This window comes from Lutra lutra, chromosome 6 (assembly GCF_902655055.1).
Source record: "Lutra lutra chromosome 6, mLutLut1.2, whole genome shotgun sequence".
Lineage (NCBI taxonomy): Eukaryota > Metazoa > Chordata > Mammalia > Carnivora > Mustelidae > Lutra > Lutra lutra.
This window is the reverse complement of record NC_062283.1, coordinates 124,146,670-124,173,932: the sequence shown is the minus strand read 5'-3', so window position 1 is coordinate 124,173,932 and position 27,263 is coordinate 124,146,670. Positions and strand designations below refer to the sequence as shown.

Genomic DNA, 27,263 nt, shown 5'->3' with positions numbered 1-27,263 from the left:
TTCAGGATTTAGTTTATGACCTACCTCAGGCCAATGAAAACAAATTTGGGGTCTCTTGATGAAACAACATCCAGGTGTTTTACTTCTACCTGGATGTTTGATCTAGAACTGCTGGTGGCAATTGTTCTTGACACTTGTTGGGAGGCACGTGTCCAAGAGTAAAACAAATACAAGGAAGCAAGGACTAAACTGAGGCAAAATCCAGCCACACCACCTCTGGGCTTGTCAAAGATGCAAGCATACAAGTTAACATTTTTGCTAAACCAGCTGGAATTGGATTTTTGATGGTTACTGCTATATTAATAGAAGTGAACATAAAATTTAAAGTTTTATATTTGGTTCCAAATCATATATTGTCATCATCTTTAATGGATCTTACAAAGTTAAAATATAAATGGACCATTTAAGCAGAATTTTTAAAAAATAATTGATCGAGTCTGGAACTTTAGGACCTTATTGAGTAAATTTCAAGTCATTAAAAGAAGTATGTGGAAGATTTAAAGAAAATATATTTTAGGGGTGCCTGGGTGGCTCAATGGGTTAAGCCCCTGCCTTTGGCTCAGGTCATGGTCACAGGGTCCTGGGGTGGAGCCCCACATTGGGCTCTCTGCCCGGCAGGGAGCCTTCCTCCCCCTCTCTCTCTTTCTGCCTCTCTGCCTACTTGTGATTTCTCTCTCTGTTAAATAAATAAATAAAATCTTAAAAAAAAAAAAAGAAAAATATATTTTAAAAATGATTGTTTATTTTTATTGTTATTCTGCTTCTAACCAAAGCCTAATATCTCCTTCTTGATAGAAAGATGAAATATAGTTAGATAGATACATACATACATACATACACACATATAGATAGATTCAGATCTCCCTTATTCCCTTACTCTCGATAATAAGTGTTGTAATTAATAGCAATGAAGTATTTCAAAATGCTGCAAAAATTGCCTATATATGCTACTTCCATTAATAAGAACTTTTATTTAGGGTACAGTTCACATTGTATTTTAAAGGAACGTATATTTTGTTATTTTATAGAATATTTAGCAAGAATTACATGCCTTAATATTATGGAAAATGTCAAAATAAACTTAAATGTTACAAAACACAAAACCAAATGCAAAGTTATTATTTTTTAAGATAAAAGAGCAGATTTCAAAGGGATGAATTAATTGACACTACTGACTGAGAAATTATGAAATAATGCCTTCATAATAAATGAAAATTGTCAATGATAAAATTATAAGTTATGAAATAATGCCAAAGAAGGAATGTCTGGCTTATTCAACTAACTAAATAAATAAATAAAATGTTTATCCTCCTGCTTCCATATGCTTAATACATTTGCATTATTTTTATACAGTATCACATTCCATCCTTTTGGATTGCTTTCATTTCTACTCTAAAGTAAGAACTATCCTATCCTCTAAAGATAAGAAGTATCAAAAATAAAAAATAAAAAAAATAAAGATAAGAAGTATCCTATCCTAGTTTAGGAAATTTTTATCACAAAATTTAGAGTTTGCATCACTCATTCTTATTGTTGATTATGAACTTAGCATTATAAAGGTGAAAAAGAAATAAATTGTTGGGCACCCACATTATAATTTGTAAATTAGGACTAAATATTTTAAGGTATTAAATCACTACATACTAGTTAATTTATAACAGACACCTCTTTCTAATAGAACCAAACATCCCTCTTAGATTCTTTATATTTAAGGGCAAAAATAATATCTACTTTATTATTTAAGAAAATACATACTTGAAATATATTATTGCTCTTTGTCATTAAACCCTGGCCCTCAAAAATTTTTTAAAAAGTAAATCTTTTAGCAAACTACCAGAGGTAATGACAATAATCAGAAAAGACACTTACATGATCAATCAGTTCACGGACCATTCCATTCCACTGTCCATTGGCATCATCCTGAGCTCCATATTTCCCATCCTCCACAAGTCTAATTTCATACGTAAAGCCAAGGATTGTCGATAACTCTCTGAGGAGGTCAATGCAGTAGCCCTCAAATCGATCATTCCCATAGAGAGGCTTGTCAGATTTCTTAAACAGGACATAGGGTTCCTCCTGGAAATAGTAAACATGAAGATAGGAGGTATTAATTAATCATAAAACTATGAGAATTGTAGCTTTCCTTAGAAGACAGAATATTTCACATTAATTTAGAATAACAGTCAATTTTATTTTCTGTTAATTACAATTAATATAAGGTGAAATCTTAAGAAGGCAGACTACTTTGGGAATATTTGTGCTTCAAAAGAGAATATGTGACTATAATAATTTCATCATGACTATATAATAAAAATATGATATTATTTATCTTCTATCATATGTGAAAAATAAGTAAACATAAGATCCAATTTCACATGATTGCAATATCCCAACTTGAATCACATCATTTATTCAATATCTGCTGTTCTATTTCAGGGGGATGTATCGATGAAAGAATGATAAAAACTCACTGCCTAATTGCCTACTATGCTCTAAAAACTGGAGTAGGGACTCTTACATATTACCACATTTTGTCCTAACAAATATGAAAATTATAACTACTATATTTATAGGGAAAAAAAGTAACTTACTTTGGAATATAGAAAAAGAAACAACATTTATCAAGGGTTTCTGCATTCATACAACAACATTTTAGGGAACACCTACTATGAGCCAGCCCTCCTCTATATAAAAGAGAAATTTCTGAGTCATGAAGTTCATGATATAGATGAAGAAATCCATAATAAATGTCTAAAGAAATAGAACACATAACTTCTGATGCTGATAAATGACATAAAAGCATAAAATAGGGCAATAGGATACAGAACAACTTCAAGGTACTTGGCAAGATAAAAGAGGACAAGACAAAAGAGTAATATGTCTGGAAGTCTTTACTGAGGAGAGGAGAAATGAGGTAGAACCTAAAAGATGAGAAAGAGTTTAGCCATTTGAAAATTTGAAAGAAGAGAATTTCAGGTCAAGGACACAGCAAGTAAAAGCCCGGAGGTCAATATGATACTGGAGTGTTCCAGAAAGAGGTCTACTGCCATCAGTGTGACTGAAGTCACATCCAGGAAGTGAGGGAATCAGTTGAATAAGGTCAGAATGAATAGAGAGTAAGGAGCCTTACAGGCTCTGCACAACAGGCCCTGTTAAAAACTCATATGTTTAATTAAGTACTAAGAGAATCCATGTGTTGACATATTTTTGTGGGGCAGGAGGAACATGGTATCCTGTGAGTAAACCAGAGTGCAACTGGCTCTACTACTTACTATCTGACCATGGGTAAAGGCTCTGGGAGGCGCTCTCTTAGGGAAAGACACTGTGGAGTGGAAAATTTAAAGGAGGTTGCCATGCCAGTCTGTCTAGAAAGGTGATTACCCTCTTCCCAACCTCTGGAGAACAACAATCATCCCATGAGGGTCATTACACCTCATTTCGGATATGATGTGTCCTCTTGCCCATACACCTCTCAGAAACAAGACTAATTCCATCTTTCTTCCCAACCCTGTTGACCTGGCTTATCCCTCCACTGTTTCATAGATGCTCTAGCCTGACCGGTTGCTGTTCTTCTCATGTTCCCACAAACTGTCACTGTATGACAGAACTTCTGCTTAGAGATAAGCACATTGTTCCACATTTTCAACTAATTTTTGGAATGCCCTTTCATCTTTCTGCTTTATTGGACCATATCCCAATAACAGTGCTTCTCCTTCAGCCCTCTTTCATGGAGATCATCATCACCTCCCATCCTTCAGGTACAAAGGCACATTTGGTGTCCTCCTTGCCCCTCATTGCTACCCCAGATCATTCTTTCCCTCCTTCATGCTTCTGCTCCTCTAAGGCTCATGCCATTTTACTATACCATGCTCTCTCTCTTTACAGTTGCTGTTATCCAATGAAATCTGAACCAGAAGATGTACTAAGTGGGAAGGGAAGCCTTTACTTCTCAAATATTTACCTACTGGATGACAATTTTGCTTTCTTTACCGACTCTTATCATTATTCTTTATGTATTTGAAATCCACCTACATGAAGCATCCAACATGGTGTCTCAGTCCTCTTACCCCCTCATTGCCAAATCCTTTCCCTCATTGGAATTAGCCTCCCTCTCCCATGACCACAGCTACACTCTGCAATGGTCAGAAAATGATCTATCTCTATATTAAGATTTTTTAAGTCCCATTCATCTAGCTCATTTTTCAATCACACCCATGCCTACCATTCTTTGGTCCTATACAGATCTCTAACTCAGTGACCCCTATACTTTCCCACTATCCATCAATCCCCTTTTAACCTCACTTCTGACTTCCAAACCTTGTCTGGCCTAGGTCTCATGGTCCATTAGCATAATTTCTATGCTATACACATCTTCAAGACTTTCACCACTTTTGTGCTGGAGTACTTGGCCTTACAAAAAAATACGCCTTACATGACATTTCTTTTCCTCTATGCCTACTCCTAAAGAGCTAAACAATACTAATTTTTTATACTCACAATTAATACCCTCAAACATTTTATGGTAGGATCTACTTCCAAACTCTACGAGGTGAACATTTTATCCATTTTTCTTTAACCTCACAACCCTCTACTCTAATACTTAATGATCACTTCAGTAAGAAAACAAAAGCAATGACATGCCATGCCCTTACATGCCCACAGCAAACCCCACCAAACTCATCTACCTATATTCATTTTCTCTTTCTTTGTCTCCTGCTATAGAGGAACTAGAACTCTGCTTATTGGGGCAGTCCTAATAATTATATTCTGATTTTTGTATTAGTCAGGGTTCCAAAACAGGATGCCACTTTGAGCAGAGTAGTGATTTCACCTGAGAAATACAACCGGTCTAACCTAACTACAGAATGTTTCCATGGAGATAGAAACCATGACCTCATTTGTCTCCCTCCCTTTGATCTCTTTCTGGGGCTTCCCACTGGTTAAACTGAATCAAAAGCCAGGGGATACATGAGTCTATTGATGGAATCCATACAAATCAGACACCTGGGACAGACCATAGAGTGAAGAAAAGTGGAGGATGGATCTGGGGACAAAAAGGATGATACATAGTATATTCCCACCACATTTCACTTGCTCCAAGTCCTGATTAGCTGGGTTATCTTGTATCTCCTTCATAACCAATCTGTCCCTTCACATGGAATCATTTTCAAAGTATATATACTTGTTCCAATAGCCTTCACTTAGTCCTGTGACCCCCTTCTACCACAGCTTAATTTTTCTGTTTCTCTTTATAGACAACTATCCAGAAATATTTGTCTACACATGCTACCTTAATGTTCCAGTTATCTGTCCATCCACTGGAGTGACTTCTAGACTTACTCCACTTAACTGATCTTGACACAACACTAAGGACCTCCAATTTGCTGAATCTAAGAGATGTAGTTCTATTCTCTTTTTACTCAGCCTCTCAGCTGCATTTGCAAAATGAACCGTCACCCTCCCTGCTCACCCACACACACATTTTAACACTCTCCTCTCTAAGCATGTCATTCTTCCTTGGCATCCCCCCTACCACAGTGGGAACTCCTCTCAGGATCTTTTGATAGCGTTTTTTGTTTTCTGGTTTTTTGTTTGTTTTTCTACCTTATTTTAAATGTTGATGATTCTCTACGCTTGGTTATAGCCCCTTTTCCATTTTTTTTTAAATTTGTCCCTAAATGACCTTACCCGCACATATTAAATTCAATAACATCTTTTTTTAAGCTTTTATTTATTTGACAGAGAGAGAGCAATCCAAGCAGAGAGGCAGGCAGAGAGAGAGGGGGAAGCAGGCTCCCCACTGAGCAGAGAGCCCGATGTGGGGCTTGATCCCAGGACCCTGAGATCATGATCTGAGCCGAAGGCAGAGGCTTAACCCACTGAGCCACCCAGGCACCCCTAAATTCAATAACATCTTAAACTGATGATTCCAAAATTTATATACCTGACCCAGACCTCTCCTAGTAAGCATTAGACACACATATTCAGCAAGCACTTGTCGGTACCACTTAATGTCTCATAGATATCTCACATTTAGTGTACCCCAAATGGAATTCATCTTTTTCTTAAAACTTGTATACCTTTTCTCTGATTAAAAAAAAAAAAATGACACCATCACCTACCCAGTTACTCAAACCAGTTACTGAGGCATCATACTTGCTTCCCTTTCTTCTAGTTCATTCACTAAAGAGCAACGAAAGATCTTAAAGTATATATGTAATTATATCCCCACTACTACTTCAAACCAACTAATAGATGACCTAGTGCATTTAGAATAATATTTAACTTCCTTGCCATGACCCCTGAAATCTGTTTTACCACTTGTTTTCACATTGGCAAATGAGTCCAGCACTCATAAAATTGATCAAGTCAAAAACCAGGAAATCACTCTAACTCTCCATTCTATCCTTTGAAAATCCTGAAAACCTATCAAGTTCCTTCCATTTCCCCTGCTTTCAATGGTTCATGTAACCTTTATTTCCCCTGTAGGTTCCTATTGTAGTCTCTTACTTCTACTTTCCATTTCTATGTTCCCATACTCAATTTTCCATAGAAAATCATAGTGATCTTTTAAAAATTAAATATTATTTCATCATGCATCTGCTTAAAACCCAATAGTGGCTTTTTATTGAAACTTGGGGGGGGGGAGGCAAAATTGCTTACCCTGGTGGTCACAGTACTACACACTTTCCTCTCTGACCCTAGCTTTTCATTCCTCTCTCATTATATTCCAGATATATTAGTTTTCCTTCTGCTCCTCAAACTCGCCAAGCTCATTACTGACTTGAGGTCTTTGCCTTGCCTTCCTTGCCCCCAATTTCTGACTGGAAAAATCTTTCCTAAAATCATTCTCATCATTCAGGTCTCTGCTCAAATATTGCTTCTTCAGCACTAGATATAAATAGTGTGTGTGTATATACATATATATATAATATGCATATTTATAATATATAAATATATACGTTTCCTTATAAGTTATTGCTTTGTTTGCAAATGTTTTGTTTTTCCCATTGCATTTACTTTAATATGAAGTTTTATTATTTATTTATCTGTTTACTTATTATTATTTAAATTAACTTTTTGGGGAGTGTGTATTTCTTTCATGAGTGCAAGGACATTGGAGATTGCATTCATTAATATATGTTATTAACCACACTCAGGAAATGTGTTCAATGAATAAATTTTTCATTATGAAGGCTTATAGTCTATACATTTCTCTCTTCAATCTCATCTTTTCCTTAAATTCTAAATAATCTGTTTTCTTTCAGTTTCTCAAATAAAAAGCAAGTTTCTGCCTCAGAGCCTTTTAATATATTGTACTATGTGCCTATAATGTTCTTCAAATGGTGAGCTCCCTTCCTTCCTTTAAGGTTCAAATTAAATGTGAAACCTTTCCTGAACTAATTTAAACAGATTCCTATTATTCCCTATCTCAACACTTTATCTCCTCAATTAATTCATTTTTAAGTTATTTTATTTGTTGACTTACTTTTTGTCTATCTCACTTCCTTGGAATATAATATCCATATTGATTCATTTTAGTATCTCCCATGCTTAACACTGCCTGGCACATAGTAAATGCTAAGTAAATATTAGGGGAATAAATGATTGATAAATTAGTGAATTCTCTGACTCAATTTTCTCATCTCTAGATTTAACAATGCCTTTATAATTATTTTGAGAATTGAATCAATGGATTAATAAATAACATCTTCTTAATATTATTTTATTATTTTTAGCTTCCCAATAATTTTCAATGGATTTTAATAGACTTTTTTTTTCATTTTTTTAGAGTGGGAGGATGGAGGGGCACAGGGAGAGGGAGAGAGAGAATCCCAAGTGAGTTCCATGCCCAGCACAGAGCCTGACAGAAGGTTCAATCCCACAACCCCAAGATCATGAGCAGAAATCAAAATTCGAACACTTAACCAACTGAACCACAGTTATAGATTCACAGTAAGTTTCAGTGGAAAGGAATTCCCATATACCCCCGACTCCACACATACCTAGCCTCCCCCACTATCAACATCCCCCATCAAAGTGATACATTTGTTATTTTGGATAAGTCTACATTGTTACATCATTTTTAAAAGATTTATTTATTTGTTTCAGAAAGAGAGAGCCATGAGCATAGGGAGGGGCAGAGGGAGAGGAGGAGAGAATCTCAACAACACTCCCCACTCTGTGTGGAGTCCAATGCAGGCCTAGTCTCATAACCCTGAGATGACTTGAGACAAAATCCAGAGTCAGTTGCTTAACCAACTGAGCCACCCAGCCAGGTGCCCATCATTACCACTCAAAGACTATACCTTCCATTAGGGTTCATTCTTGGGGTTGTACTTTCAATGGGTTTTGACAAATATAGAATGATACATTGTAGTCCATCATTGAGGTATCACACAGAAGAGTTTCACAGCCCTAAAAATCCTTTGTGCTCTATTTATGCTTCTCTCCCCTCTAACATCTGGTAACCACTGATCTTTTTAGTGTCTCTATAATTTTCTCTTTACCAGAATTCATATAGTTGGATTCAAGCAGTATGCAGCCTTTTCATATTGACTTCTTTTACTTAGTAATATACATTTAAGTTTCCTCCATATCTTCTCATAGCTGATACCTCATTTCTTTTTAGTGCTGAATGACAGTCCATTGTCTAGATGTACCATGTTTTATTTATCCATTCACCATTCACCTACTAAAGTATATCTTGGCTGCTTCCAAGTTTTGTCAATTACGAATAAAGCTATTATAAACATCCATGTGCCAGTATTTTTACAGATATAAATTTGATAAAACTTGTTTGGAAAAATACCAATGCATTCCATTATTAGATCATATGATAAAAGTATGTTTACCTTTGTAAGAAATCACCAAATATCTTACAAAGATATTTGTAAGTCTTCTTACAAAGTGGCTATACAGTTTTGCATTTCCATTGGCCACGAAGGAGAGTTCCTATTGCTCCACATCCTCACCAGCATTTGGTGTTGCCAGCATTCTGGATTTTGGCCATTCTAATAGGTATGTAGTGGTTTTTCATTGTTGCTTTAATTAAAAAAATCCTAAGGACATATGATATTGAGGACCTTTTCATATGCTTGAGTGGAGTTTTATTAGAACTATTTTCCTATTTCAACTGTTTTACTAGTTGGACTATTTTATTTACCAGTAGGACTATTTCACTAGCTTCTTTTATTAGTTGTCATTTTTCAGAGAGGCTACATAATTTTCCCAGGTCACATAGCTAAGAAGAGATAAAAGGAAGCTAAAAAGAGGCAAAACTAAAAACTCAGGTTTTCTAAATTTCAAAATACATAATTTTCCCATTATTTTATGTTGCTTTCTATACCATAAGAGCATTTATAGAAAATCTACATATGCTGGATTTTTAAATGGATTTATGTCAAGCACACAAGTATCAGAAATTAATTTTTAGCTATAAATTCACAGCTGGGTATCTGGGTTTACCTAAGGTAAAGGACAGTAAAAATCCTGTCTTTTTTTTTTTTTAAGATTTTATTTATTTATTTGACAGAGATCAAAAGTAGGCTGAGAGGCAGGCAGAGAGAGAGGAAGGGAAGCAGAGAGAGAGGTGGGGAAGCAGGCGCCCTGCTGAGCAGAGAGCCCCATGAGGGGCTTGATCCCAGGACCCTGAGATCATGACCTGAGCCAAGGGCAGAGGCTTTAATCCACTGAGCCACCCAGGTGCCCTCCTGTCTAATTTTTAAGTACTATATAGTTACATACAAAATTAATTCTCTAGGGGCACAGAAAGTATTACCAATGTGATAAATATGGTTTTCTTCCTCCCCTACAGTTGTTATTTGGATAATAATACTATCATTCCTCTCTACTCTTAGCGGCATGCTAGTCTTTTAAGTTAGATAACGCATTTCCATGAATGACAATTTAAATGCCCTTGTTACCTTGGAAGAGGAAGAAGCCTTGCAGTTAAACAGCTTTCTTTGCTGGGTATTTACATTTTAGGGATATTCAGGTGTTTCTTTTTCTGGTTCCTCCACAGAAAATTTTTGAAAACGTTTGAATATTTTAATATTTATTTTATTGAGTAGTAATTGTTGATATATACATATATGTATAGTTCAGAAGATATTTCTTGGGCAGTTTATATGGCATGGTAATGACTTAAATTTCCATCAAAAACACCAAAATCATCACCAGGCACAAAGCAGGCTTACAAATAAAATGACTACTATACTGAACTGAGTGGAAATAGATTACTCTGTTCAACTGGGGAAGCCAAGGGAACTTGAACTTGAAACAAAATATGATAAAAGAGATACATTCTCCTATGAGAATTGGGTCCGTGTGATTACATATCCTCAGGTTCCTAACCCATGGGCAGAAAGTTAGAGATTTGAGAAGAACTTAGCATATGCCCCTACAGAAGAGGGGATAGCCTGAGTATTTGGGGCTAATGGAATGGGAATCAAAAGAAACACATTGGTATAATACATTAATCCTTTTAAATTCATTCTTGATTTCATTTAGTTTCTGATTTAAAAGTAAATGAATGTGTTGTTTTTTTTTTTTAAGTCACAAAAATTGTCCATTTATCAAGCTCTATACACTAAGTAATAGAACTATTTAATATTTTCCAAGAACCAATTTTGTTCCAGACCCTGTTCTGGGTGCTTTCCTTGGATAAACTTGTGTATTTCTCACTATAACAATATGAAATCATTAATATTATTTCTATTTTACAGATGAAGAAACTGAGGGTAAAAGTGCTTGTGCCCAAGGTCAATAGCCAGCATACAACCCAGGGAGTCAGACTATTTTAATATTTACCACCACACCATATTTTCCACATTAAACTGCTTCTAGTGATCATTACCAAATTCCATGTGAATGCATAATTGCACACAGCTCATTAGGTAACTTGATATATATCCTATGACTTTATTATTTTATCAATCAACTGAGATTAGCTACTAGGTTAACATCATGCATGCAAGCTGGTAATACACTTACTAATTGAACAATGCAGTCAAAACAATATTGCAGAAAAGAAGTAAATATATAATCCAAAAAATTCATTTTCTTCATAATAATGATCTCTTGTCCAAGTAAGAACACATTTCTAACATAAAAGTTCTTCAAGAATTTGTAAAAATAGCATATTTTAAGCCCAACAGATTTAGGTAGTAATATATGATTATCTAAAAAAATGCTTTTTCTCCATTTGCATTATCAAGTCATCATTGTCTCTATTTAAAATTTTGTTCCAAAATATTTATGGTATATTTTTTTACATAAACTCACTTGAACATTAGGAAAAATATGATGAGAGTTAGTGATTACTGAAGTATATTTGAGGCACATGAGGGATTTTGTGCAAAAGGTACAAAAGCAGAGCAAAATTTTTTTTTTGATTATGCTATTTAAATCTCATTAGTTCAGGTTTTCCTAGTAACTAGTGAACCTATTAACTTGATTTTAATCACGTATAAGCCAATAAGAAAATTTCTGTCATGGGCAAATAAGTTTGTTGATCCCTATGAGATTGAAGTGTATTTAGGTATATATTTTACACAGCTTTTCATACCACTAGAAAAAAAAAATGTGGTCTGAGTGCATCTTTCTAGTATTCATGGATCTCCACAATGTCAAATATCATTCTTCCCATATTTAATTCTGATAAGTAAGACACCATTTTCCAGTTGTGATTCCTATCTCCAGCTACACTGTGTCACAAGATAGTTTACATCGAGTTATGACTCTCCTTTAGACTCTCTTTCTCTGTTTCATACAGCACAAGGATAAATAATAACCTCATGTAGGAAAAGAAAAATGGTACCAGAAGCAATTACTGTACCACATACTGAGTTCAATGAATAATATGATAAAACTCTCCTGGGCAACTTTACTGATTTCTCATATAGTCTTAAATCTCCACATCAGCGTTTGCTAGAGGTAAAGGCACTTCATTCCACTGGCATCTGTAATAAGGATTTGTCAGCATTTCCACTATCAACCCTAGTTTTAAGGAACCCAATAACTCATGTATTTTTATCTGCATTAGACTGGGAGTTGGCAAAGAATATAACCAAAATGAAGTTCTAAAAAAGTGAAATATGTCTTAAGGTTGAGGGGAACAAAATGGTTTATTTAAATATAATAAAACTTCATAATTTTTAAGTTATAACTCACATATCCTTCAGCCCTTACCTAGAGTTAAATTATTTTTTCATATGTTAATCCCTGAACTATCACTGTCTTACTCACGATATTCAAAAGATAGGGTCATGAAAATGCAATTTAATTTTAGAAATGTATAAAATATCCCTTGTCATTTCAAGGATAAGGCTAACTTAACTAATTCATTTATTTATTCCAATCTGTATTGAACTATTATGTGCCATTTTAGGCATGAGATATGCAACAATGAAAAACAAAGCAACACAGAAAAGTTTCTGCCCTTCTGGAACTCCCAATCTAGTGGTGAATTTGGATTCTCATCTATTTTACAGTATTCTGTATTATTCACTTGGCTACTTTGTTTCATTAATTACCAGAAGGGAAATATTGCCATATATAGTACATTTTTTAGACATATGATTATGTCTTATTTTAGAGTAGGACCTATGACATGGTGACCCTCAAATAATTTATTTGGGAAAACAGAAATGAATATTCAGTTAGCCTTAATCTCCTTCTGAATTTATCCTTATGACAAGAAAAGTTTTAAATGGCAACCAGCTGAAACTCCAGTTGCTTTAGGTAGTAATACTCTCAACTTAGAAGAGTATCAAAATATTTAAAAGATATTTTTAATGGTTCTTGATTTTTCCTTAATGAAGATAGTGTTCTCTCTCTCTCTCTCACTTACACACACACACACACACACACACACACACACACACACCTTTTTAAAAAAAATAGCATTCCTATGGCTTAAATGAAAAAGGCACTATGGTCACAATAATACCAGATTAAAATGAAATTATGTAGATTAAGTTTAAAACTGAGCAGTTCATGTGTTCCTGAGAATCACTTCTCTCCCTCAATCTTCTTAGTCTTGTGTACATACTCCGTGTATCCTAACACTGTCTTCACACTGAAAGCATTAAATCATAAATAATACTATAATAGAGCAGCTTGGTTCTCAAGAAGATCAAGGTGGGTGCTATGAAGTTGATTGGAAGTGGAAGGCTAATGAATGGGGGGCATGAAGGGCAGGGGCAAAGGTGCTGCTGATGTTGCTCCTGAGGAAGGGGCGTCAGCTCTGTAAAACTGTAGAACTTAACACATTAACATGAGAAGGAAAAAAAAAAAAAAAGACCTCAACATCTTGCCCTGGCATACTCAAAAGAATGCAAAGTGGAAAATTATACTTTTAAAAGGAAGATTAAGGATGAAAGGACATTACCATGGAGAGCAATACTAAGATGGGTAGTTCTTCAGCAAACAAGTTATCAACTCACTGTATCTGATCATGGCCTATCTATTGATCTAAAAGGCAATACTTCTGGGTAGATTAAGAATACATAATGTTTGATGTGATCTAGGAACAAAAGAAGCAAGCTTATGGTAACAATTGGAATGCTTCCCCAATACTAATACATATTTCCAATTGGCATGTTTTAATTTTAAGAGGCCATCACCATTTCTGTATGGAACAGTGACCTATAGGTAAAAACAGCAACTCTAAAAATGGTCAATGAATTACCATTCTCTTAAGAGTACAATTCTAAATTTTTATCTGATGCTTCAGAAGCATCAGATAAAACTCTGTAAATATCTACATTTGATAACATCATGATAAAACATAAATGTAAAGTATTTTTGTTTTCCAGTTAATATTTCATCCACCGTTCCATCAATCCATGCATTCATTAAACAAATATTTTTATGTGAATTCTGTATAAAGCAAATTTTCTCTTAAAGACTAGTTAGTGAATATTTTTGTCTTTGCAAAAGTTGCAACCACCCAACTGCCACTGTAGAGCAAAAGCAAACCCAGAAACAGTGAAGAGGCTGAAAAGACTGTTAGAGCTTAGGAATGTACTTTTTAGGAACTCTGGAATTTAATAAAAAAAACAAAAAAAACAAACGAAACAAACAAACACAAGAACCAGTGAGATGCTTTATAAAGAGAAAAACGGTAGAATTTTGATCAGAGAGGTCTGTGTCATATCAATTTACCCTGTTAGGACTATCTTCCACTCGCAGTTCAGTAGCAGCTTCAAAGATGGCAGCCTGCATTCCTGGTGCAGATTGTGGGTATCGGGGAACAGTACGGGCCGAATTCTCAAAGAAGGTAATTCTGGTTTTTTTGACCTGTGTCATGATTCCCTGAAGATACTGGCTCAAGGGTTTGCCTTTGTTTCACCTACATAGGTGCTTCCTCAGGGTGGAAGCCGCTTTACAGGTGCAAGATACAGCAGAGACAAGAAAGAGACCAAAATGCCTGGACAGAAGAGGCTGAGGAACGAAATACTTACCATTAGGGCTACAAAATGCTCCGCATATTCAAGGGATTCTAGAAGCCTATGCACAGGCCTATGGCAAGAAGTATGCTGAAAGAAGACCTGGGAGGACCCTAAGCACTTACCTCTGGTGGGACTTCAGGATCTATGCAAGCAGGAAAGGAGGGATGGGGCATCAGTATAAACTGCCTGCCTAAACAGTGGAAACTATAAACATTAATGAAAAAAGCTAAGGAAGACACAAATAAATAGAAAGACATTCTGTGCTCATGGACTGGAAGAATTAATATTGTTAAAATGTTTATACTCCCCAAAGCAAGCCACAGATTCAGTGTAATCTCTACCAAAATTCCTATGACACTTTTCACAGAAGTAGAATAAATACTTCTAAAATTTGTATGGAACCAAAAATTACCTCAAAGAGCCCCATAATCTTGAGAAAGAACAAGGCCAGAAGTATCACAGTCCCTGATTTAAAACGATATTTCAGGGCGCCTGGGTGGCTCAGTGGTTTAAGCCGCTGCCTTCGGCTCAGGTCATGATCTCAGGGTCCTGGGATCAAGTCCCGCATCGGGTTCTCTGCTCGGCAGAGATCCTGCTTCCCTCTCTCTCTCTCTGCCTGCCTCTCCATCTACTTGTGATCTCTCTCTGTCAAATAAATAAATAAAATCTTAAAAAAAAAAAACACGATATTACAAAGCTATAGTGATTAAAACAGTATGGTATTAGCATAAAACCAAACACATAGGTCACTGGGACAGAATAGAGTTCAGAAATAAACTCCTACATGTATGGTCTATTAATTTATGACAAAGGAGGAAAGAACATACAATGGAGAAGACAGGGCCCAACAGTGTGAGGGAAGCCTTGCTAGGTTTAGTACTGTGCTGGTGTCCTTTTGAAATTCTTAAAAACTTTTTAACAAGAGATCCTTATTTTCATTTCACACTGGGGGCAGAAATTATGGAGCCAGTCCCATATGTCGTCGGGAATGAGAACTACTGATTTAAACAAAGAGTAGAGTAAATGAAAATACCCTGGAGAGAGAAAATGATTCATATGGATGTTAGAATGAATAACTCTGTATGATTTAAATGAAAAGAAACTGTGGAACAAAAAGAAGAGAGGGAGTGATAATATCATGGGGATCTATGTTAGGAAACAAACTTTATTCCTATTCAAGTCTGAGGAAATGATCTAGATGTAATCACTGTGGATCATCAGTGTTTGAATTAATATCCTTCTTAGAATGACATTCTCTTTCCTAAGATTATTTTTAAGCATCTACCTAAAAATCAGTTTTGGTGTAGGAAATGAGGTTTAGAATTTCTTTCTCCAATATTCTCCCTTTAAGTATTTTCTCACGACTTAGATATTAGATAAATCCGAATGCAAGCTTGAAAGACTGAGAAAGCAAGCCAAAAGGAGGAGGACCTGTTTTGTCACATGAGTGTAAAATGAAGTTTTTAATCATTAGGATTCTGTTTCTTATTATTAAGTGCAAAAATCTGAGTTTGAAGTTTCTTTGCCTTAGAAAGGACCCAATATTACCTGTCCTCAAGCTCTATTTACATTTCTCCAAAAGGAGGGGAAATATGATGATTAAAAAAGGGATTAGAACCCTAAATTGTAGGGCACTTGGGTGGCTCAGTTGATTAAGCGTCTATCTTGGGCTCAGGTCAAATCCCAGGGTCCTGGAATTGAGCCCCGCAGCAGGCTCCTCGGCTTCTCCCTCTCTGCCCCTGCTCCTGTTCTCTCTCTCCCTAGCTCTTTCTCTCAAATAAATAAATAAACCTTTAAAAAAAAAAAAAAAGAATACTAACTGACTTTCTACCCTCATGCCTCCCACAAACTGAACAGATACTGGCAACTTCTTTAAGACTCCTGAATATGCCTGTAAAGCAGTCATAACAGAAAGTCCTTGTACAGTGAGAATTGTCCGTCAATGGTTAGTGGTAGTTAGCAGCATGTGTCTGCTGAAAATTCTTTTTTACAAAATTGATGGTGAGCTTTTAGCTGCTGCCCTTTCATAATCAATAGAATCAACAGAATCAACCAATGTTTATTGAGTACCTTTCTTTAAAATACCTACTGTGAAACAGAATTGCGTCTCCTAAACACCTTTTAATCTAGTTGAAAATAAAGAATTTACACAAAAAATGCAAACTAATGATACAAGTTTTCATGTAAGTGCCCAAGGAATAAATGACCTAGGTAAAAGGACCATTAGATACCAGCAAAAGTAAAGGTGTCCCAAGGAAGCTAGATAAATCATCCTAGAGAAAAGGCCACCCAAGAAACGGATTGTAGAATGAGTACAAATTAGATAAACAAGGAAAAGTAAGAGTTGCTCAGGCAAGAGAAATGAAGTGAGAAAAGAAGAATCTTACTGATGCATGGCCTGAAGAAGGAGAATGATGGTTCATAAGAAGATGTTATAAAGCCTTGGGGAAAAAGAGTAAATGTAATTTACTATTTACTAATGAATATAGTAAATTCATTGCTTATTATTTTTTAGATTACTTTGTACCCATTTAATATTATCATTTGTTGGTAATTCTGTACGAGGAACTATGTTATATATTTTTCAAGTTTTTATTCTAACACCTCAAGTTGCACAACATTATTACCCTTATTATAAAGTTATGGTAATTTGCCCAAGGTAAATCATTACTAAGTGGTAGACTCAAGATTCAAACCCAGATTTTCTGACTTCCGTTTTATCCCTTCAACCTGCAGAGAAGCCCTTTCTCAATTAGGTATTAAATTCAGATATGAATTTCAAATATGAGCTCAATGTAGAAACAGTCTGCTCCTCTGATGTTCATTAGTAGGTTAAGCACAGTATATTGTTCTGGGAAATTATTCCACAAGTTTTATTTACAAGAAAACATTCTGCAATTAAATATTTGGAAATTCTACATATTTTTATTCCTTTGAGATATCCACAATACATATGGATTTACTAAAGACTCAGTGATAAAGAAACCCAATGGATTTATCTTAACTCAATATTTTCCAAAACCCATTTAACCACACAATCATTGTAGTGTGTCCCTCATTACATACCTATCAGAACAGTGGAGCATACTATGAAATTCTGATGTAACCAAATGATGAAGGCTGCTACAGGGCATAGAAAGCACTCACTGTATTATAGAAGCAGCGTTTTGTCTGTAATGTTAGAAAACATCATATTTGCCGAAAATTGCTAATTTAGAAGTTCAAAAGGCAAGATATAAATTTGATTTTTTTAAAGAATGCAAAGCTGTGACATATAAGCAAATATTTTATGGTCAGTGGTTCTAGTCACATTTGAATGAAGTATAAAATATTCTGCATATAATATGAAATGTTGTCCAAACAGGCATGTGGAAAAGACATTTCTTTTCTATTAGTTTTCAGGTGAAGTGGTAAAAAACATTTTGTTTCTTTGTTTGTCCAATATTGGTTTATTCTAACAAGATGGTGAAAACAAACTCATGAGTTGTTTTTTTTTTAATCGATTCCTACATAGACCCAAAACTGAGAACTCAGAACATAAAATTTATAGGACTCAACTCAATAATACATTTTCTTTTAGGCATCTAATTAATGACATAAATGTCTTATGAGAAATGCACTTAATGAAATACATTGACTGATGAATGGATAAGGACCTGGGGACTCATCTGTTATTCTGGATTTCTAGAGGAAATCACTTTAGTGATGCCAGTAAAGCAAAACACGTATACATTTTCTACTAGGAGAAGAGTTCTGTACCCTCCTTTTTGAATCATTTTGGTGAGGTTAAGATAAAGTCTGCCATTAAAAGTACCAGTTAAATCTCAAATAAAAAGCAATTAGGAATCAATGTCCAGTAATCAAGTTGTGATTGAAAATGCAAAGATCAGAACCTAATAATCAGATATTGATCAGAAAGTAAAATTAGGTTGGGGGTACCTGACATAATTCAGGACTTATCGGTCTTGAAAATCTCAGAATTGTCCCCCTTACTAATATGGATAAAGGACTCTTGAGCCTGACTCAAAAGACAGTGTGGTTTATTTTTGCTTTTTTTTTTTTTTTTTTTTTTGTCCTATCCCAGACTCTTTATCTTGCTGGGAAGTTCTAAATGTATAGTTGTTTGTTTAGCCAAATAGAATAGAACGAGTTTTAGGAGATAATCCACAGAAATACCAGGAAAGAAAAGAAATGTGCAGTGGTGTAGAATCACTGATAATTATCAAGTGCTCCCTAAGTGAACAGTATCTCCTCTATTCATGATGCCAACCATGATCTATCTTGATAACTCCAAATCTCATCTCCAGTCTAGATCATTCTCTTCAACTATGGAACTATATGTCTAACTGCCCACCCAACAGATACATCATAGGAAATTTAAATGTAACCTGTTCATCTTTTATTACCCCAATTCTGCTTTTTTACATCGATTATGTTTCCAGCAATGTTTATTAGGAAAATAAAATCTTCCCAACCTCTCATCTCCTTTTAAACTTCAATTTGTAAACTGTTACTATATATCCCCCATTCTCCACACTATATATCTTGTGACACTTATGTCCTTCCCTTCCAACCCTTCAGATATTGCCATAGTTTGGACCTTATCAGCTCTCACTCTTGCAAAATTATCTTGGTTAGCCTCACCAAATCATATCTCATAAACTACAATGCTATCTCTAATTCTAAGGGAGATTTTTTAAAGTCCTGACTTGATCATATTGTTTAGGTACTTAAAATCTTTCAAAATTGCGTCATTCTGAATAGATTAAAATCTCAGTTTCTTTATAAGACCTATAAAACCTCCACACTTCTATTCTCTTGTCTGTGTGCTCACCCACATCCATCATTTCTCTTTCACATTCTCTGTTCTCCATCTGTAGCGGACTACTGACAGTTGTTATACAGCTCCAAGATTTGTGAGCAGCAAGCCCTGGCTCCGTCTCTCCTAACTCCTTACCAAAGTAGCTCTAAGGCTATGGGCAAATACAAAAACTGACAACAGTGAACAGTAAGAATAACAGAGTCTTGCCAAAAGTTGAGGGCATGGAATCATGTGTGTACAGACAATTATATGTGGAGGATAACCAGTAGTGTAGGAATGTTGTCAAAACACCAGAACAAAGGTATAACCACACCATCAAAAATGGCTTCATTGTACTTAAGAGAGAAAGCTTCTTATACTCAGTTCTTAAGAAATCCGTTGTCAAGCGAAGTGAAAAAGGAGGGCTGAATATTGTAATGAATTCTATTCAAAAAAGAAGACTAGCCTCTTCTAATAGAAAACTACAGATACAGAATTCAGTCTGCTTTCTTGTTAGACGTAAGTGGCACCACTGTTCCCTCATTGAAATAGTGTACTGACAATGGCAGGGAAGGGTAGTCAAGTCTACTCATCTAGCTGGAATTCATGACCTGCTTAATTTTAATTCTTGAGAATATATGGAGTTATAATGCAGTCGATGAAAAAAACTTCACCTGTCATTTTGAAAGAATTGGCATTAAATATAAGACAACAGGAAACCAAGAAGTCTTGGTCTCCTGGAGGCAGCTGGAAAAATGTTTTATTCATTTCTCCATAAAAAGTCCTTGCTCAGAGATCCATACCCTGTACCAACTAGAAAACTAGGTGAATTCTCCAATATACTTCAGAAACTATTTACCTTCCCATACCCTGCCCCTTGCAGAAAATTGAAGGAGAAATTGAGTCCAAGTGATTCCAGATGCAGAGAGAATAGGTACCATGTTAAAATTTAGAGGAATAAATTAAAGTTTGCATCAGTCAAAAGTAAGTTTTCCAGCCTGTTTTTCCTTTTTATATTTTTATTTTTTTATTTTTAAGATTTTATTTATTTATTTGACAGACAGAGATCACAAGTAGGCAGAGAGGCAGGCAGAGAGAGAGAGAGGAGGAAGCAGACTCCCCGCTGAGCAGAGAGCCCGATGTGGGGCTTGATCCCAGGACCCTGGGATCATGACCTGAACCGAAGGCAGAGGCTTTAACCCACTGAGCCATCCAGGCACCCCCTGTTTTTCCTTTTTAATTGAGAATGTTAGCTGCCAATCTGTAGGATTCCTTTCAGAAATTATGCAACACAGAGAAGAGATACATGTATTTATGTATCTGTCAGACCCTCCAGATGGAAGGCCAGATCCCCTCCCAAAACACTCCGTGGTGAAATTCACCTATGGCACAGAGCTCCCATTCCCATTTATAGTGCCTTACTCTAAAGTGTGAATAGACATCTGAAAAAATTTGAGTAGAGCCTCTAACATCAAGACAGAAATAAAATAGAAAAATAAAAACACAAATAAAGGAACAAAATAAGAATAGAAAAAACTTCAAAAAAAAAAAGAAATATAATGAATCAATGTTACTAAAAGATCAGAATGTCTAAAAGCTCTTCAAAATTGAAAATAGAGGTAAACAGGGGCACCTGGGTGGCTCAGATGGTTAAGCATCTGCCTTCAGCCCAGGTCATGGTCTCAGGGTCCTGGGATCGAGCCCCACATCGGGTTCCCTGCTCAGCGGGAAGCTTGCTTCCCCTTCTCTCTCTGCCTGCCTCTCTGCCTACTTGTGATCTCTCTCTCTCTCTCTCGGTCAAATAAACAAATAAAATCTTTTAAAAAAGAAATAGAGGTAGACGTAAATAAAGTGCACTAAAAAGAAATGAGGTACCGAGCTCTGAAAGACATGGAAGAATCATAAATGGAATATCAGTAAGTGAAAGAAGCCAACCTGAAAAGACCACATACATGATTGCACTTACACGACATTCTAGAAAAGACAAAACTATGGGGACAATAAAAAGATCAATGATTGCCAGGAGTTAGGTAAGGGGGTTAACAGGAAAAGCATTATTTTCAGGACAATGAAAACACTCTATATGATACTCATAATGGTGGATACTTGTCATTATACATTTGTCCAGACCCACAGAATGTGCAACACCGAGAAAGAATTGAAATGTAAGCTATGTACTTGGGTGATGGTGATGTGTCAGTGAAGGTTCATCAATTGCAACAAATATACCACTCTGGTGGGGGATGGTGATAATGGGATAGGCTGTGCATGTGTCGGGTCAGGAAGTATATAGGAAATCTCTGTACCTTCCTCTCAATTTTACTATGACCCTAAAACTGCTCTAAAAAATTATCTTAAAAATATAAACAGGGCCACCTGAGTGGCTTAGTCAGTTAAGCATCTGATTCTTGGTTTGGCTCTGGATTGTGAGATTGAGACCCACAAGGAGCTCTGCTCTGGGTGTGGAGCCTGTTTAAGATTCTCTCTCTCCTTCTGTTCCACTCATGCTCTAAATAAAAAAATAAATAAATAAATAAATAAATATTGATTAGTTAATTAAAATTCACATATACATACTACATATATAGTATGTTATATATAGTATGTATTATCTATATTTTTATATATTTATATATGTTTTACATATATTTATATGCATATGTTTTTATTTATATATATAAACAGTTGATGCGCTAAAGTTGAGGAATTCTTTCAGAAAATAGAATCTGAAAAAAAAACCAAGATGAAATTGTATGATAGGGACGCCTGGGTGGCTCAGTTGGTTAAGCAGCTGCCTTCGGCTCAGGTCATGATCCCAGCGTCCTGGGATCGAGTCCCACTTCGGGCTCCTTGCTTGGCGGGGAGCCTGCTTCTCCCTCTGCCTCTGCCTGCCATTCTGTCTGCCTGTGCTCGCTCGCTCTCCTCTCTCTTTGACAAATAAATAAAATCTTAAAAAAAAAAAAAAGAAATTGTATGATAAAATTAGAGGATTATTATCATCTGGGGAGATTTCAAACAATACCAATGTTTGATGAGCTCAACAATTAAATTAGAATGTCCCGGTATGGGACCTATGCACCAACATTTAAAACAAAAAATGGGGATGCCTGGGCAGCTCTGTTGGCTTAGCGCCTGAGAGGATCAGGGTCCTGGGACTGAGTGCCACATCTGGCTCCCCACTCAGCTGGGGGTCTGAGTCTCCCTCTGCCCTGTTGATCCCCCTTCTTGTGCTCTCTGACAAATAAATTTAAAAATCTTTTAAGAAATAAATAATTAAAACAAAAAACCAGAAACTGTCATTTACGTGGTGCTGAAATGTGTAATACTCAGCCAAACCGGAGGGAGAGAGATGAGAAAAAGGCAAAGAGGAAATTATTAAATAAATAATATTTTAAAAAATATCTGAGGGGGGCCTGGGTGGCTCAGTGGGTTAAACCGCTGCCTTTGGCTCAGGGCATGATCTCAGGGTCCTGGGATTGAGTCCCGCATCCGGCTCTCTGCTCGGCAGGGGGCCTGCTTCCCTCTCTCTCTCTGCCTGCCTCTCCGTCTACTTGTGATCTCTCTCTGTCAAATAAATAAATAAAATCTTTAAAAAAAAATATCTGAGAGCTGAAGAATATGTGTTTCCAGATCGAATTATCCCAGCAAGATACTGGACCAGCGCTGTTGAATAGAAATATAATGCAAGCCACAAATAGGAGTCACATGTGTAATTTTAAATTTTCTAGTAGACACATTAAAAAAAATTAACAAGTAAAGTTAATTTTAATAGTATATGTTATTTACCCTAATGTATCCAAAGTATTATATTTCAACACATAATCAATATAAAATTGAGATATTTTCCTTTTTTTTAATATCAAATCTTTGAAAGCCAGTGTTTATTCTGTACTAACAGCACATCTTTATCCAATCTAGCTAAATTTCAAATGTTCAACATCCACGTGTGACTCTAAGCTATGATAACGGACAGCATGGATCTAAACTCTAGACAATGTTCAAATATTAATTTTAAAAAGTTCCACACACTAGAGAATATCATTCATGACATTAATTTCAGGAATAAAAAGATGATCCTAAATTACCCACAGGATAGAAAAATACAGTGCACATCCAAAGGATTGGGAATCAGAATGACCACACACGTCTGATTGACTGCAAAAGGAAGAAAAGACGAATGGAGCAATGCCTTCCACAGAATTCAACCTGTGATTCTACCCAGGAGGCAGTATTTTTCAGTATACAAAGGTCTAAAATGTTTGTCTTTCATGTGACCTTTTTCAGGATGCTATTTCAGCTCATACTCTAACAAAATTTTAAAAAATAAAATAAAAAATAAAAATCCTAGAATCCAGGAAGTGGGGCTCTAGTAAAGAAGAAAGGCAAATAGAATTTTCAAGATGGTGGTGAAATGAAGTCCAGGATGACAGCTGAGTAAGAGGCCTAATGCAGAAGGAGACCAGTTCGCAGCAGAGCCCATGGCTTCAAAGTATGCCTCCAAAGACATAGAAGAAACTCACTGGTAATCTGATACCTCTGCCTATACTGAGAAGTTTTTTAAAGCTTGGTAAGAGCATCTGAAGATGAATTAGTGATATTTTCATAGAAAGCTGCAAATTGATTTTTAAAAAATTTAAAGGTTTTATTTATTTATTTGAGAGTGAGAGAGAGAGAGAGAAAGAGCAAAAGCAGGGGTAGGCGCAGAGGAGAAGCCGACTCCCCACTGAGCAGGGAACCCAATGTGGGGCTCAGTCCCAGGACCCTGAGATCATGACCTGAGCTGAAGGCAGACACTTAACCAACTGAGCCACACAGGTGCCCCTAAAAATATTTTTTTACCGAGGCCCACCCTGGCCAAAATAAATATATAAAAATCAGTCACAAAGATAAAGGAAAAAATAGTTTCATAAGCATTAATTAGTGGAAAATAAAACTGGCTAAACAGAAAAGGAGAACTATACCAATGAAAAAAATATCAAAAATGTTTCAAGAAAAAAGTCTTGAAAAATTTAAGAATTTTGTATTCTAGCCATTTTGCCCTGTAATTTACGAAAGGAATGAAAATTAGTAAACATACACTCTTCATCAAAACAGGGAAAAAGTACTTTCTGGCACCAATCAAATAACAACCCTAAGAATGACAAAGTTGACATTTTTAAAGACCATAAAGACTACATTTAGTAGAACTAAGTTAAGTCTAAATTTTTCTCAAAATAGTTAAAGAAATGTGTAGAATTTAAAAAGAATTTTCAGAAAATGCGTATTATTTAAATGCATTGTTTAATGACTATTACCTGAATTTCAAAGCCTGGTGCAGTTTGAGAGATGAAAGTTCTGCCTGACTCCATAGCACTCTGCTAACTATAAAGCTATGCTACTTTCATTTAATAAAAAAGGAGGAGGACGAGGAGAAGGAGAAAAATCTTCAAAGCACTTTTCAGAGAAAAATTAGCCCTAATATGAAATTATCATTAAATAATTTAAAATGAAATAAATAAATGGAACATTTAGGTAATAAATAGCTGCAAATTTGACAGCTAAAAAAAAACACAAGAAAAGCAGAGGGAGGAAAACAAGGCAATAGAAAAAAGTCAGTAAAGCGGTGAATAGGAAATGACTAAATTATAGACAGGTGAAAGGAAATGACTAAATTATAGACATCTTTTAGTAAAAGTAACAATAATAAAATAAGTTCTCTTACTTAACCAACTCTAAGGAAAAAGAAAAACCTTAAAAACACAGAATCTGGGGCACCTGGCTGGTTCAGTGGGTTAAGCCGCTGCCTTCGGCTCAGGTCATGATCTCAGGGTCCTGGGATCCAGCCCCACATCGGGCTGTCTGCCCAGCAGGGAGCCTGCTTCCCCCTCTCTCTCTGCCTGCCTATCTGCCTACTTGTGATCTCTCTCTGTGTCAAATAAATAAATAAAATATTTAAAAAAAAAACACAGAATTTCACATGAGAAAGGGACTCAGCAGAGATTATAAAACTTGTATAACATTGATTCAAACAGAAGTCATAAAATGAATAGGTCAATGGCTATAAAAGAAATTCCAATATTTCAGATATCTTTCCAGAAAATATGTAAATAATGTGGAATTTTTATTTTTAACCTAATATGAAACAAATGATCTCATGATACCCAGTCTGCTTCAGAGCATAGGAAATGCTGTGAAACCAGTTCTAGTCTTCCTAAGTGAGGTTAGCGTAACACTGACATTAACAAGCTAACAAAATAGTCAGATGCTGTTAGCTATGGAGCAGTTACTACCAAACAGTATCTAAAAACAATATCGCAAATAAAACATAGATATCCACTGGAATATGTTTCAATCACAACCAATAATAGTTTATTTCTGAAATACAACTGTGATTACCATTCAGAAATTGATTAATATATTCATCAGAATAATAAGTACAACTAGAAAAATTCATGATAACCTGTATAGATGACCCATGTATTCAATAATTCCTGAAAAATAATGAATTTGAAAACTAGGTATGGAAAGTCTTCTTGAGAATAAATCTATTATCATAAAATAAAAAGGAAAAATACCACTAAAATGAGGAAAACAGGCTCAGAGAATGAAGTTCTCATCAAATGCAAATAAAAATAGAGCAGACAAAAGCAATAAAAATTAGTAAAGGGAGAGATGAAATTTAGGTATCTATAAAAGGTATGATTAAATTCCTAAACAATCAAAGACAATTAATTATAGATCTCTAAATAAGAAATATTTCCACAAAGTGACTCGAGGTAAGGGAAATATAAAATAAACTATTTTCCTATATTTTTGGCATAAAAACATAAAATCACATCATTTGAATTCATAAGTAGGATCCACAAACATGCTATTTTAAAAAATGATCAACAATCAGTCCCCATAAACTCTATGTGATGGATGTTCTACTGGAATTACGGCATGTCTCTTTTTAAATTTAGCTTATGTATCACTATGTTTTTGTCGCTTTTATGTTGAGTTTTTTTTTCCCTGAATCTTCCTGAGACTTTTATTAGAAAGTTAAGAGAAGGTATATCTTTTACAATGGTGACAAAGATAGCTTCCATTATAAACATGTAGTGAGTACTTGGATTACAAATCAGCAGACAATTTTAATAATTTACACTATAAAAGCAACACCGGAATTTAGAAAATGAACTCAGGTACCGACAGAGTAAACTAAAGATGAAAAATAGAGGACAAGCCTATACAGAAAACAAGGTTCTTAATGAAGGGAAAGGTTATGCTTTGTTCCTTCTGCTTCTGTTTTGCTTTATTTAGATCTGACCTAGGAACATGGTAAGTAGCTCTTCTAAAGTAACCGTCCAGCCCTTGTGTCCTGCTCGACAGCTGGCATAGGGATGCCCGGCCATCTGCCAGGTAAGAGGCCAGCCATAGTCAAACACCTCCAAGCAGAATAAAGAAGCAATATTCCCATGTTCTAACTTTAAACGGTTTGCATGTTTTTCCTCTGAAAATGGTTGTTATTATATTTACCCTAAATTGCTTCAAATATATATACATATAAATATATATATATAATATATACAGTTATTATTTAAGAAAATTTCACAGAAATATTTATTATGATGGTGAAAAATAATAGAGATTTTTGGAACCTTATTTTTAATTAGCTAACTTTTGATTAATGAGGATAAAGGAAACTGAATCTTATAATTGGAAGATGATTAAAAATAAAATAATTCTCTATCAAACTTATGGAATAAAATTTAAGTGCTTTTTTAGTAGATCATGTTTTATAAAATACTTTTTAAAGAATCAGAAGTGAAATTGTTATACATAAATGATTCATTTATAAGGTATTCATTTGCATTAATTTAAAATGGTATTTTTAAGCCTGATGACATTTAACAAGCATCTAGTATCATTAACATTTGTAAAAATCAATGACTATTTGGTTTTAAATCTTCTTACACTATCCAAGGTCTGCAGACGAGTCAAGCTTGTAATTTTACTTTCTCACCACCCCTGTCCAAACTACACTT

At 35.3% G+C, this 27,263-nt stretch overlaps 1 protein-coding gene across 4 annotated transcripts in view; it reads right to left on the bottom strand.

The window, feature by feature from the left end:
* The window catches only part of GRIK2 (glutamate ionotropic receptor kainate type subunit 2), a 639,603-nt gene that overhangs the window by 201,509 nt on the left and 410,831 nt on the right, over window positions 1–27,263 (bottom strand). For all 4 annotated transcript variants that reach the window (XM_047734793.1, XM_047734792.1, XM_047734790.1 and 1 more), the window contains exon 11: window positions 1,870–2,076. In XM_047734793.1, coding sequence (XP_047590749.1) covers window positions 1,870–2,076 — 207 coding nt within the window. The remainder of the gene's footprint in view (window positions 1–1,869; window positions 2,077–27,263) is intronic.